Genomic DNA, 14,805 nt, shown 5'->3' with positions numbered 1-14,805 from the left:
TCTGGCAGCAGCGTTTAGGATAGATTGTAGGGGAGACAGGTGAGAGGCAGGAAGGCCGGACAGCAGGAGGTTACAGTAATCAAGACGGGAGAGAAAGAGGGCCTGAGTCAGAGTTTTAGCAATTGTGTGTATGTCAGTGTGTATGTCAGTGTGTGGCGGTATGTCAGTGTGTGGCTGTATGTCAGTGTGTTGTGTGTATGTCAGTGTGTGGCTGTATGTCAGTGTGTTGTGTGTATGTCAGTGTGTGGCTGTATGTCAGTGTGTGGCTGTATGTCAGTGTGTGGCTGTATGTCAGTGTGTGGCTATATGTCAGTGTGTGGCGGTATGTGGCTGTATGTCAGTGTGTGGCTGTATGTCAGTGTTTGGCGGTATGTCAGTGTGTGGCGGTATGTCAGTGTGTGGCGGTATGTCAGTGTGTGGCGGTATGTCAGTGTGTGGCGGTATGTCAGTGTGTGGCGGTATGTCAGTGTGTGGCGGTATGTCAGTGTGTGGCTGTATGTCAGTGTGTTTTGTGTATGTCAGTGTGTTGTGTGTATGTCATTGTGTTGTGTGTATGTCAGTGCGTGGCAGTATGTGTGTGTATGTCAGTGTGTGGCTGTATGTCAGTGTGTGGCTGTTTGTCAGTGTGATGTGTGTATGTCAGAGTGATGTGTGTATGTCAGTGTGTGGCTGTATGTGCGTGTGATGTGTGTGGCTGTATGTGTGTCTGATGTGTATATGTTTCAGTGTGTGGCTGTATGTGTGTGTGTGATGTGTATATGTCAGTGTGTAGCTGTATGTGTATGTGTGTGTGATGTGTATATATCAGTGTGTGACAGTATGTCAGTGTGTTGTGTGTATGTCAGTGTGTGGCTGTGTGTGATGTGTGTATGTCAGTGAGTGGCTGTATGTGTGTAGAGGGAGAGGGGGTTGGCCCGGTATTAAAGGGGTTGCACCCCATATGGCCACCCCCTGACCTCACCAGGGAGGCAAGGGGTTAACTGGACTGCGGTCCAGGAATGTGGTTTACACCTTGTCATGTCATGAAAATGTATGTTCCCTTGTTCTCATGTTTCATTATAATCCTGTATTTTAAAGATGTTTTAAAGTGCATTTCTGTATCTCCAGTTCTGGAGGTCGCAGAGAGTTGATATTTGGCCAATATGTGGAGTCACTGTAGGCATTAAAAACTGGCAAATTTCGACCCACCGAGCCCACCAGAATGGAACTTATTAATATGTGTAGATATTAAAGTGTATATGTATGGTATTTTGGATCTGTTCTGAAAATGCAGACTCCATCTGCTATGCTAATAGGTCATGAAGGGCAGCCGGCTGATTGAGCCTAAGCACTGTGATCAAAAGTTTACTGCCCTGATTGTTTACACTAAGTACTAATCAACAGACCAAGTACTAATCAACAGACTCTGCCACTCTAATTGTTACCTGAGGGTGGAGAATCATCAAACTGGAGTGGTTTGTAAGTGTTATGTCTACACCTACAAACAATGCAGATACTTCATTTGGTAGACTGGTCATCGCCCCTGATTTAATTATGGAGCTACCCATAGAGTCCCAGTACACATGGGCTAATTAGCTGGGGGGCATGGGTTAATCTGTGTCTCCACGTTAGGGATTGGATACAGATAATTGTTCACCAATAGTCTGTATTCAATGTTAAGAATAGGGTTACACAGGTATATAAACTGTGTCAACCCTACAGTTTTTAGTTGTTCTTCTGATTCCACCTGGAATGTCACCGGATTGCTGCAGAATTGCTAGCTGATACTTCTCCATTCCCCAACCCTAAGTAAGTGTTACCTTCTTGTCTGTTAATTGTACTATATTGCTGTGTTCACCTTTTTTAAGGAATAAATATATTTTATTATATCTAAGCCTCGTTCAGTTCAACCCAGGTATTTGGTGTTCGTTATACCTTGTCATAAGCTACCGTGACAAGTTCTATAATTAAATGGTGGCAGCAGTGGGATTGAACTGAACCTATATTACAGTGTTCTGCGGGACTCTGTCATATAGTGGGAACTCGAGAGTAATTGCGAGTTCCTGGGACTAAAGATATTGAACACACAGTAGTGCAACAGTTAACACAAGTTGTAACACCACCTCACTGCTGCGACCGTGAACCATGAGCGAGGCTGAAGACTCATCCAACATGAGGACCCGAGCTCAGCTAAAAGACAAGTGCCGTGAATATGGACTGCCCTATGAGAACCAGGAGGTCGCAGACATGGGTGACGCAATCGGTGACTATGAAGCCCGGCTTGCAGAGCCTCAGGATACGGCTCAGCTTGCCCTTTTACAGCCACCCGGAGATCAGGGAAGGAACCCAGTGCCGGGGCGGCGGAATCTCGGGGAGGGAACGAGTTGCTGCGGCTACCAGTCCGTTCACCCCTGAAATGTTGGCACTGATTACTGCGTGGGGAGACAGAGGGACACCGGAGGAGCGGCTGCAGTTTATCACTATGGCAGTGAACAGACCCGCTTATTGCCCCCCTGTCCAACCCAACAAAGATGAACTCAAACTGGATCAGCACAGTCTCACCAAGTTCGTGGAAGGTACTGATCAGATCGACAGTTTTCTAAAGAACTTTGAAACACAGTGTGGGCGGTACAAAGTGCTTCCCCAGCACAGGGTTGCACGTTTGGACCCCTTACTGTCCGGCTTGGCTAAGCAGACGATGATGGCGCTTCCAGATAAGTATGCTGATGACTATGACCACCTGAATGAACTGTTGTTTCAGTACGGTTTTACCCCTGAAGCCTACCGGGGTAAATTCCGGCAGGAAGAGAGGCAGCCCCAGGAGTCCTATGTTACCTACGTGATCCGCATGGCTTTGTACGGGATACGCTGGGTGGAGGTCTATGAGGCACGGACTTACCAACGCCTGCTGGACCTCATCTTTCAGGAGCAGCTCATGCAGCAGTGCCCACCGGTGGTGAGGGCTTGGGTGTACGAAAAGAAGCCCAAGACTTACCAGGAGGCGGTGAGGCTTGCAGATGACTATGTGGCCAGCCGAGCCCTGATGTCCGCCAAAGCAGTAGCCAAGGCGGCGGTGGCGGCAGCACCGGCCAGAAAGTCTGCCAATACCCCCCAATGGACTCAGAGGCCGCCTGTGGGCAGCAGTTCACCGAAGGCGGGGGAGCTCCGGCACAAGCTCCGGTGCTACAACTGCAACCGCCCTGGTCACATCAGACCAGATTGCCCGGAACCCCTGCGTTCCGGCGGACCCCATCATGGGCAACGCACCCCAGCAGCGAAGCCGGTAGCCCGCGTACGGGTGGCTTCCACCAAAGACTCCGGACCGGTCATGGAACCAACTCCCAGCGAGACGTCCCATGCAACACCTGTCCCGGTTTCATCGGTGCCCACAGCCAGGAGCAGAGGACATCTCAGCGCTGACCTGCAGCAGACGGACGGCCGGAGCAGACATCTCACCCCGGTCACAGTCGGTGACCGGCAAGCAGTCGGCTTGCTGGATACAGGAGCTGCAGTGACCCTGGTCCGACCTGATATGGTCCGGCCAGAGGAATTGATCCCAGGCCCTGGGATACAGATCACTGTGGCCGACGGAGAGCCACGTTTCCTGCAAGTGGCCAGAATCTTTTTGGATTGGGGGGAGGGCCAGGGTGTGCGGGAGGTGGGGGTTTTACCTGGTTTGGATGCTGAAGTTCTTCTTGGCAACGATCTGGGTCCGATGACCTGCACCTACGACCGAGTGCCGAACCCGCTGCAGTGGCGGCGGTTACCCGGAGCCAGACAGCGGCAATGGCGGCGGCGCCAGTCCTCCAGCCTTTGGGACCAACGTTAGCGGAGGGCGCAGAGGAGCCCGGGGAAGTAAGCCAGGATCAGTTGCAACCACAGACTGACTTACTGTTTCCCCTCACCCTTCCCCATTCTCCGGACAATGACATGACTGGGGGGTGGCCAGAATTAGGATCCCAGTTTAGGGAGGCAGTGAAGACAGACCCTACCCTGGCCGGCGTGAGACTTCGGGCGTCCGAATCTCAGGCAGGGGAAGGCACTGAGCACTGCCTATGGGATAAGGGACTCCTGTATAGAGAAGAAGGGAACCCAGGGATAGAGGAGGGATTGACCGGTAAGCGACAGCTAGTAGTGCCCCAGGGGTACCGACAGCAACTGTTACGGGTAGCTCACTCTATTCCGTTAGCGGTACATCAGGGGGTCAACAGAATGCGAGCCCGGTTATTACAGCGTTACTACTGGCCGGGGGCATCTCGAGATGTGGGCAATTTCTGCCGCTCTTGTGATGCCTGCCAGCGAGTGGGTAAGGCGGGCGACCGTGTGAAGGCACCCCTGAAACCCCTACTGATAATAGGGGAACCCTTCCAGAAAGTAGCAATGGATCTTGTAGGACCCCTTATGATTCCTAGCAGGTCAGGGAAGCGCTACATCCTCACGGTGGTGGATTTTGCCACCCAGTACCCTGAGGCGGAAGCGCTTGGCACCATAGATGCCAAGACAGTGGCAGCAGCTTTGCTGAACATTTTTTCTAGGGTAGGTTTCCCTAGTGAGATCCTAACCGATCAGGGGTCGCAGTTCATGAGTGAACTTTTACATTGTCTCTGGGATGCATGCGGTGTATAGCACCGGCGCACTACCCCTTACCATCCCCAGACAAACGGATTATGTGAGAGGTTTAATGGTACCCTGAAGCAGATGCTTCGGACCTTTATAGAGGCGGAGGGGAAAGACTGGGAGATTCATTTACAGCACTTGCTGTTTGCCTACCGAGAGGTACCGCAGGAATCTACAGGCTTCTCCCCCTTCGAGCTACTATATGGCCGCAGGGTACGTGGACCTCTGGACCTATTCCGTGAGGGATGGGAAGGGGAGGCTACTGCTACTGATGCTTCAGTGATCCAGTATGTAGTAGATCTCCGAGACCGGTTAGAGATGCTCATGGGGGTGTCCCAGGACCACCTCAGGGCCGCTCAGACCAAGCAAAAGCGATGGTATGACCGGAATGCCCGTAGCAGAGAATTCATCCCAGGACAGCAGGTGCTTGTTCTCAAACCCACTCGGGAGAACAAGTTGATGGCTGCCTGGTCGGGACCGTACCCGGTTATCCGAAAGGTGAATGAGTACAACAACGTTCAGGTAGAGCCTGAGAGGCCTAAGACATATCACGTCAATATGCTGAAAGAATACAGAGCACCGAGTATGGGAGCAGTAATGGCCATTTGTAGCCCAATGCTGGAGGATCCGGCGAGCAATGCTCTGCCTGATCTCCTACGGGAGGCTAGGCAGGGAAACACTGTGGAGCAGGTAGAGATAGGGGCACAGTTGAGTGCTAGGCAGCAGGTAGAAGCCAAGGACATGCTAGCTACTATAAGTTTAGGGCCCTCTTCACTGACATGCCAGGGACCACATATCTCACAAAACACCCAGTGCACACAGGGGACCTGCAGCCTCTGCATAAGCATGCTTATAGAGTGTCATCAGAGGTCAAGACCAGTATGGAGAGGGAGATAGAGGAGATGCTGACCCTAGGGGTAATTACTCCGTCCCAGAGTCCTTGGGCAAGCCCGGTAGTTCTAGTCCCTAAGAAGGACAAGACCACCCGGTTTTGTGTGGACTACCGGTTGCTCAACGCTGGGACGGTGTCAGATGCTTACCCCATGCCCCGCATGGGTGAGTTACTGGATGAACTCGCGGGAGCAAAGTATCTGACCACCATGGATTTGAGCAAAGGCTATTGGCAAATCCCACTGACCCTGGACGCTACGGAGAAGCCAGCATTCATCACTCCAAGTGGCCTCTATGAGTTTATAGTGATGCCATTCGGGATGAAGAATGCCCCGGCTACCTTCCAACGCCTGGTCAATAGGTTACTGGAAGGGATGCAGAGCTATGCCAGGGCTAACTTAGATGACATTGCTGTCTTTAGTAATTCCTGGGACTCCCACTTAGGACATGTAGCTGCGGTGCTGGAAAGGATCAGGGAGGCTGGACTTACCTTGAACCCCTTAAGAAGGGGAGGTGTAGAGGGAGAGGGGGTTGGCCTGGTATTAAAGGAGTTGCACCCCATATGGCCACCCCCTGACCTCACCAGGTAGGCAAGGGGTTAACTGGACTGCGGTCCAGGAATGTGGTTTACACCTTGTCATGTCATGAAAATGTATGTTCCCCTGTTCCCATGTTTCATTATAATCCTGTATTTTAAAGATGTTTTAAAGTGCATTTCTGGATCTCCAGTTCTGGAGGTCGAAGAGAGTTGATATTTGGCCAATATGTGGAGTCACTGTAGGCATTAAAAACTGGCAAATTTCGACCCACTGAGCCCACCAGAATGGAACTTATTAATATGTGTAGATATTAAAGTGTATATGTATGGTATTTTGGATCTGTTCTGAAAATGCAGACTCCATCTGCTATGCTAATAGGTCATGAAGGGCAGCCGGCTGATTGAGCCTAAGCACTGTGATCAAAAGTTTACTGCCCTGATTGTTTACACTAAGTACTAATCAACAGACCAAGTACTAATCAACAGACTCTGCCACTCTAATTGTTACCTGAGGGTGGAGAATCATCAAACTGGAGTGGTTTGTAAATGTTATGTCTACACCTACAAACAATGCAGATTCTTCATTTGGTAGACTGGTCGTCGCCCCTGATTTAATTATGGGGCTACTCATAGAGTCCCAGTACACATAGGCCAATTAGCTGGGGGGCATGGGTTAATCTGTGTCTCCACATTAGGGATTGGATACAGATAATTGTTCACCAATAGTCTGTATTCAATGTTAAGAATAGGGTTACACATCTCAATAGGTTACTGGAAGGGATGCAGAGCTATGACAGGGATTACTTAGATGACATTGCTGTCTTTAGTAATTCCTGGGACTCCCACTTAGCTGCGGTGCTGGATAGGATCAGGGAGGCTTGGCTTACCTTGAAACCCACTAAGTGTATGGTAGGGATGGCAGAGGTCCTGTACTTAGGGCACAGGGTGGGTGGAGGGCACCTCAAACCAGAGCCAGCCAAGGTAGAAGCCATAGTTCAGTGGCCTGTTCCAAAAACCAAGAAACAGGTCATGGCATTTTTGGGCACCGCAGGGTACTATAGGAAATTTGTCCCACAGTACAGCGCCGTGGCCAAACCCCTGACTGATCGGACTAGGAAGCAACTGCCTGTGCTTATTACCTGGACTCCTGCCTGCGAAACGGCGTTTCAGGCGTTGAAAACTGCTCTTGCTGGAGCCCTCATACTGGCTGCCCCGGACTACTCCAAACATTTTCTTATACAGACTGATGCCTCGGACTTTGGCATTGGGGCTGTGTTGAGCCAAGTGGGGGACGACGGTAGAGAGCACCATGTGGTGTACCTCAGCCGAAAACTACTCCCCAGAGAAGTGGCCTATGCCACCATTGAGAAAGAGTGCTTGGCCATTGTGTGGGCACTCAAAAAACTCCAGCCCTATGTGTATGGAAGGGCTTTCACGGTCCTCACAGACCACAACCCCCTGAGTTGGCTGCAGAGGGCATCAGGGGAGAATGCCAAGTTGCTAAGGTGGAGCTTGGCCTTACAAGAATTCGAGTTTACTATTCAGCACAAAAAGGGTAGTGAAAACAGCAATGCTGATGGACTTTCACGTCAGGACTATCCCTCTGAGACTGAGTTCGTTAAGGGTGCCAGCAGTGCCCCACTCCCCGTTAGGGCCAGAGGGCCACAGGTCACCCATTAAGAAGGGGAGGTGTAGAGGGAGAGGGGGTTGGCCCGGTTTTAAAGGGGTTGCACCCCATATGGCCACCCCCTGACCTCACCAGGGAGGCAAGGGGTTAAATGGACTGCGGTCCAGGAATGTGGTTTACACCTTGTCATGTCAGGAAAATGTATGTTCCCCTGTTCCCATGTTTCATTATAATCCTGTATTTTAAAGATGTTTTAAAGTGCATTTCTGTATCTCTGGTTCTGGAGGTCACAGAGAGTTGAAATTTGGCCAAATATCTGGGTTGAACTGAACGAGGCTTAGATATAATAAAATATAATTTATTCCTTAAAAAGGTGAACACAGCAATATAGTACAATTAACAGGCAAGAAGGTAACACTTACTTAGGGTTGGGGGATGGAGAAGTATCAGCTAGCAATTCTCCAGCAATCCGGTGACATTCCAGGTGGAATCAGAAGAACAACTAAAAACTGTAGGGTTGACACAGTTTATATACCTGTGTAACCCTATTCTTAACATTGAATACAGACTATTGGTGAACAATTATCTGTATCCAATCCCTAACGTGGAGACACAGATTAACCCATGCCCCCCTGCTAATTAGCCCATGTGTACTGGGACTCTGAGGGTCTTATTTCTGTAGCCCCATAATTAAATCAGGGGCGACAACCAGTCTTCCAAATGAAGTATCTGATAGGATCTGCATTGTTTGTAGGTGTAGACATAACACTTACAAACCACTCCAGTTTGATGATTCTCTGCCCCCAGGTAACAATAAGAGTGGCAGAGTCTGTTGATTAGTACTTGGTTCCTAGTGTAAACAATCAGGGCAGTTAACTTTTGATCACAGTGCTTATGCTCAATCATCCGGCTGCCCTTCATGACCTATTAGCGTAGCAGATGGAGTCTGCATTTTCAGAACAGATCCAAAATACCATACATATACACTTTAATATCTACACATATTAATAAGTTCCATTCTGGTGGGCTCAGTGGGTCGAAATTTGCCAGTTCGTAATGCCTACAGTGACTCTAAATATTGGCCAAATTTCAACTCTCTGTGACCTCCAGAACCTGAGATACAGAAATGCACTTTAAAACATTAAAATACAGGATTATAATGAAACATGGGAACATACATTTTCCTGACATGACAAGGTGTAAACCACATTCCTGGACCGCAGTCCAGTTAACCCCTTGCCTCCCTGGTGAGGTCAGGGGGTGGGCATATGGGGTGCAACCCCTTTAATAACGGGCCAAATCCCTCTCCCTCTACAAAGGGCATTACAGAGGTGCGGGCCAGTCAGTGAGAAAGGTTTAAGGTGGGAGAGGGCTTTAGATACAAAGGGGGTAGAGAAAAGACATCCTTGAGAAGAACGCAAGAGTCGGGATGGTGCATAATGAGAAATTAGGGCTGAGATGTAAGGAGGGGCAGAAGAATGTAAAGCTTTAAAAGTGAGGAGGAGAATTGAGTGTGAGATGCGGGATTTGATCGGAAGCCAGGAGAGTAATTTTAGCAGGAGAGATGCTGAGACAGATTTAGGAAAGAGCAGAGCGATTCTGGCAGCAGCGTTAAGGATAGATTGTAAGGGAGACAGGTGAGAGGCAGGAAGGTCGGACAGCAGGAGGTTACAGTAATCAAGACGGGAGAGAAAGAGGGCCTGAGTCAGAGTTTTAGCAATCGAGCAACAGAGGAACGGGCGTATCTTTGTGATATAACGGAGGAAAAAGCGACAGGTTTTAGAAACGTTTTGAATGTCAAGTGTGACCCCTAGGCAGCGTGCTTGGGTTACCGGGTGAATGATGGTACTTCCAAAAGTAATGTGGAAGGAGGTAGTAGGGCCAGGTTTGGAAGGAAGTATGAGAATCTCTGTTTTTGCCATGTTGAGTTTAAGGCAGCAGAGGGCCATCCAGGATGATATAGCAGAGAGACATTCAGAAACGTTGGTTTGTACAGCAGGTGTAAGGTCAGGGGTTGAAAAGTAGATTTGTGTGTCGTCAGCCTAGGGGTGATATTTAAATCCTAGTGATGGGATTAGGTCACCTAGAGAAAGTGTGAACAGAGAAAAGAAAAGAGGTCCCAGGACAGAACCCTGGGGTACCCCCACATAAAGATCAATAGAGGAGGAGGAGGTGTTAGCAGAAGAGACACTGAAAGTACGATGGGAGAGGTAAGAGGAGATTCCAGGATAGAGCTTTGTTCCGAATACCAAGAGTATGGAGAATGTGAAGGAGAATAGGGTGGTCCACGGTGTCAAATGCTGCAGAGAGGTCGAATAATATGAGCAGAGTGTAATGACCTCTGTCTTTGGTAGCATGGAGGTCCTCAGTTATTTTAGTGAGGGCTGTTTCAGTGGATTGAGCAGTGCGGAAGCCAAATTGTAGAGGGTCTAGGAGAGAATGGGTGTTGAGAAAATGGAGCAAGCGAGAGAATACAAGACGTTCAAGAAGTTTAGAGGCAAAAGGCAAGAGGGAAACAGGTCGATAGTTAGAAAGACAGGTAGGGTCAAGCTTGCTATTTTTGAGTAATGGTATGACTGTTGCCTGTTTGAAGGAGGATGGAAAGGTACCAAAGTAGAGTGAGGAGTTCACAATGTGTGTGAGCGTTGGGATTATAGTAGGACCAAGAGTTTTAAGGAGATGGGAGGGAATGGGGTCAAGAGTGCAAGTGGTAGAGGGAGAAGAGGAGATCAACAATGACACATCCTCCTCTGAGACAATGGAAAAAGAGTCTAGGAAGGCAGGAGGAGAGTTAGGAAGCGGTGTAGGATGGGAGGAGGAAACAGACAGGATGTTCAGGTGAATGGATTCCACCTTTTCCTTAAAATAGTCAGCAAAGTCCTGAGCGGAGATGGAGGAAGAAGAGGCAGCTGAGGGTGGTTTGAGTAAAGAATCAAAGACAGAGAAGAGTCATTGTGGGTTAGACTTGTGCGTGTTAATTAGAGAAGAAAAGTAGGCTTGTTTAGCTTGCGAGAGGGCAGAGTTGAAACAGGATAGGATAAATTTGTAGTGAAGGAAGTCTGCGAGAGTATGAGATTTCCTCCAGAGGCGTTCAGAGGAACGAGAGCAGGAACGCAGCGTGTGTGTGAGTTTAGCCAGGGTCTGGGGTTAGAAGGGCGAGGACGGCAGAGAGAAAGCGGGGCATGTAGATCAAGAGAGGAGGATAAGGCAGAGTTGTAGTTCCTGACCAGGTTGTCAGGGTCTGTAGCAGAGCTGAGGGAGGTGCGTAAAGTGGACTCAATGTCTGGTAGGTTAATAGAGCGCAGGTTTCTGCAGAACCGGGGGGGTAGATGGAGGTGAAGAAGGGGAGAAGTGAGATAGAGAATGAGATGAGGTGATGGTCAGAGAGAGGAAAAGGGGAAATGGAGAAATCGGAGAAAGAAGTTTTTAGTGAAAACCAGGTCTAGGTAGTGGCCATCCTTGTGGGTGCTGGCTGCAGTCCACTGTTGAAGGCCAAAAGAAGAGGTTAGAGAGAGAAAGCGCGAAGCCCATGGGAGAGAAGTGTCATCAATGTGGCAATTGAAGTCCCCCAAGGAGAAGAACAGGGGAGTCTGAGGAGAGAAAGAAAGAGAGCCAGGATTCAAAGTGAGAGAGAAAGACAGAAGGGGAATGAGTAAATGTAGGTGGGCGATAGATGACCGCCTCGTGGACAGGGAGAGGAGAGAAGATCTGGACAGTGTGAGCCTCAAAAGGAGGGAAAAGCAAGAGGGGGGAATAGGAACGGTTCGGTAGCGGCAGAGAGAGGAGAGCAGGAGCACCACACCTCCCCCCCTGCCATCAGGGCGCGGAGTGTGGGAGAAGGAAAGGCCACCATGAGAGAGGGCAACTTCCAGAGCAGAGTCAGACTGAGTGAGCCAGGTCTCAGTTATAGCAAATAGGAGCAGAGAGTGAGAGAGAAAAAAGTCATGTACAGAGAGGAACTTTTTAGAAAGGGAGCGAGCATTCCAAAGGGCACCCAGCATTATGTGTTGTTATTAAATAGCTCTGTGTTTTATCTCAAGCCTTGCTAGTGTCTGTCTTGTTTGTCTGTTATGTTTGTTTTGTGTTGTTTAGTATTCACTGTTTTTTGTCAACATTGATTGGCATACTGCACCATAATTTGTTTTGTTGTCTTTTCTCCACATATTGCACTGCTGCATGGTGAGAGTTTTCTATCCACCCCGTCTCTGCCCATTCACCTTAAGGACATTATTGGGACTTTCCAAGGATTGGTTTGATATTTATTGATATTCACTTAATGGACTTTATAGGCGCCGGTAATCCCTTTTTCTCAGTGCTAGTGCGTGAAAACTTCCCGGGGGAGTCTGCTGCAGAGGGTGCAGATGTGTGTATCCAGTAACAAAGCCTTCAGCTCTTTGGCAGAGAAAAAAGGGTTCCTTTCAGTTTTCATCTAGTGGCAACTACAAGAACAGCATCTACATAATAAAATACATAACTGTCCTGTACCTATCTCTCCTCTATTACAGGGACCCCTCCCCCTATAACTGTCCTGTACCTATCTCTCCTCTATTACAGGGACCCCTCCCCCTATAACTGTCCTGTACCTATCTCTCCTCTATTACAGGGACCCCTCCCCCTATAACTGTCCTGTACCTATCTCTCCTCTATTACAGGGACCCCTCCCCCTATAACTGTCCTGTACCTATCTCTCCTCTATTACAGGGATCCCTCCCCCTATAACTGCCCTGTACCTATCTCTATTACAGGGACCCTCCCGTATAACTGCCCTGTACCTATCTCTCCTCTATTACAGGGACCCCTCCCCCTATAACTGCCCTGTACCTATCTCTATTACAGGGACCCTCCCGTATAACTGCCCTGTACCTATCTCTCCTCTATTACAGGGACCCCTCCCCCTATAACTGTCCTGTACCAATCTCTCCTCTATTACAGGGACCCTCCCCCAATAACTGTCCTGTACCAATCTCTCCTCTATTACAGGAACCCTCCCCCTATAACTGTCTTGTACCTATCACTCCTCTATTACAGGGACCCCTCCCCCTATACCTGTCCTGTACGCATGCAGTCACCTCTAGGACAGTGACACTCACCCAGTTGGTTGAAGGGCCCCTCCACGTACAGGAAGTTATATTTCTCCATGTAGTTTTCAGCGTAATCTTTCACCCAGATGCTCTGCATGTTGTGCGCGATGTTCTGCAGACAGGCGCTGGCCAGGCTCGCAGGCTCTCTCCTACGTGGCATCTCCGTGCGTGTCTGATCCCCGCCTGTGAGGGGCACAGAGGTGGTCACCTGACCAGGGGACACACACACTGCTGGGACAGCATGGTGCCTGACAGGGGCACCCACTCCCAATGTACCCCCACCTCACACAGCACCCACCCCCAATGTACCCCCTCCTCACACAGCACCCACTCCCAATGTACCCCCACCTCACACAGCACCCACTCCCAAAGAATCCCCTCCTCACACAGCACCCACTCCCAATGTATCCCCTCCTCACACAGCCCCCACTCCCAATGTATCCCCTCCTCAACCAGCACCCACTCCCAATGTATCCCCTCCTCGCACAGGACCCACTCCCAATGTATCCCCTCCTCACACAGAACCCACTCCCAATGTATCCCCTCCTCGCACAGCACCCACTCCCAATGTATCCCCTCCTCACACAGCACCCACTCCCAATGTATCCTCTCCTCACACAGTACCCACTCCCAGTGTATCCCCTCCTCACACAGCAACCACTCCCAATGTATCCCCTCCTCACACAGCACCCACTCCCAATGTATCCCCTCCTCACACAGGACCCACTCCCAATGTATCCCCTCCTCGCACAGCACCCACTCCCAATGTACCCCCTCCTCACACAGGACCCACTCCCAATGTATCCCCTCCTCACACAGCACCCACTCCCAATGTATCCCCTCCTCACACAGCACCCACTCCCAATGTACCCCCACCTCACACAGCACCCACTCCCAAAGTATCCCCTCCTCACACAGCACCCACTCCCAATGTATCCCCTCCTCACACAGCACCCACTCCCAATGTACCCCCACCTCACACAGCACCCACTCCCAATGTATCCCCTCCTCAACCAGCACCCACTCCCAATGTACCCCCACCTCACACAGCACCCACTCCCAAAGTATCCCCTCCTCACACAGCACCCACTCCCAATGTATCCCCTCCTCACACAGCCCCCACTCCCAATGTATCCCCTCCTCAACCAGCACCCACTCCCAATGTATCCCCTCCTCGCACAGGACCCACCCCCAATGTACCCCCTCCTCACACAGCACCCACTCCCAATGTACCCCCACCTCACACTGCACCCACTCCCAAAGTATCCCCTCCTCACACAGCACCCACTCCCAATGTATCCCCTCCTCACACAACCCCCACTCCCAATGTATCCCCTCCTCAACCAGCACCCACTCCCAATGTATCCCCTCCTCGCACAGGACCCACTCCCAATGTATCCCCTCCTCACACAGAACCCACTCCCAATGTATCCCCTCCTCGCACAGCACCCACTCCCAATGTATCCCCTCCTCACACAGCACCCACTCCCAATGTATCCTCTCCTCACACAGCACCCACTCCCAGTGTATCCCCTCCTCACACAGCAACCACTCCCAATGTATCCCCTCCTCACACAGCACCCACTCCCAATGTATCCCCTCCTCACACAGCACCCACTCCCAATGTATCCCTCCTCACACAGCACCCACTCCCAATGTATCCCCTCCTCGCACTGCACCCACTCCCAATGTATCCCCTCCTCGCACAGCACCCACTCCCAATGTATCCCCTCCTCGCACAGCACCCACTCCCAATGTATCCCCTCCTCACACAGCACCCACTCCCAATGTATCCCCTCCTCACACAGGACCCACTCCCAATGTATCCCCTCCTCGCACAGCACCCACTCCCAATGTATCCCCTCCTCACACAGCACCCACTCCCAATGTATCCCCTCCTCACACAGCACCCACTCCCAATGTATCCCCTCCTCACACACCACCCACTCCCAATGTATCCCCTCCTCACACACCACCCACTCCCAATGCATCCCCTCCTCACATAGCACCCACTCCCAATGTATCCCCTCCTCACACAGCACCCACTCCCAATGTACCCCCACCTCACACAG

The 14,805-nt window shown here is 50.5% G+C and overlaps 1 protein-coding gene across 7 annotated transcripts in view; it reads right to left on the bottom strand.

The window, feature by feature from the left end:
* LOC142473244 (uncharacterized) overlaps nt 1–14,805 on the bottom strand; it is a 50,909-nt gene that overhangs the window by 29,094 nt on the left and 7,010 nt on the right. For 5 of the 7 annotated variants that reach the window (XR_012790009.1, XR_012790008.1, XM_075580432.1 and 2 more), the window contains exon 2: nt 12,743–12,916. Coding sequence is in view for 4 of the 7 variants with exons in the window: in XM_075580432.1 (XP_075436547.1) it covers nt 12,743–12,893 (151 nt within the window). In the remaining 3 variants the exon portion in view is untranslated. Of the gene's footprint in view, nt 1–11,784; nt 12,045–12,742; nt 12,917–14,805 lie in introns of those variants that run through there. The other 2 variants (XM_075580436.1, XM_075580435.1) reach the window with 2 other exon arrangements.

The sequence above is a fragment of the Ascaphus truei genome, assembly GCF_040206685.1.
Source record: "Ascaphus truei isolate aAscTru1 chromosome 1 unlocalized genomic scaffold, aAscTru1.hap1 SUPER_1_unloc_1, whole genome shotgun sequence".
Classification (NCBI taxonomy): Eukaryota; Metazoa; Chordata; class Amphibia; order Anura; family Ascaphidae; genus Ascaphus; species Ascaphus truei.
The sequence above is the reverse complement of the archived record's forward strand: the minus strand, read 5'-3'. Positions and strand labels throughout refer to the sequence as shown.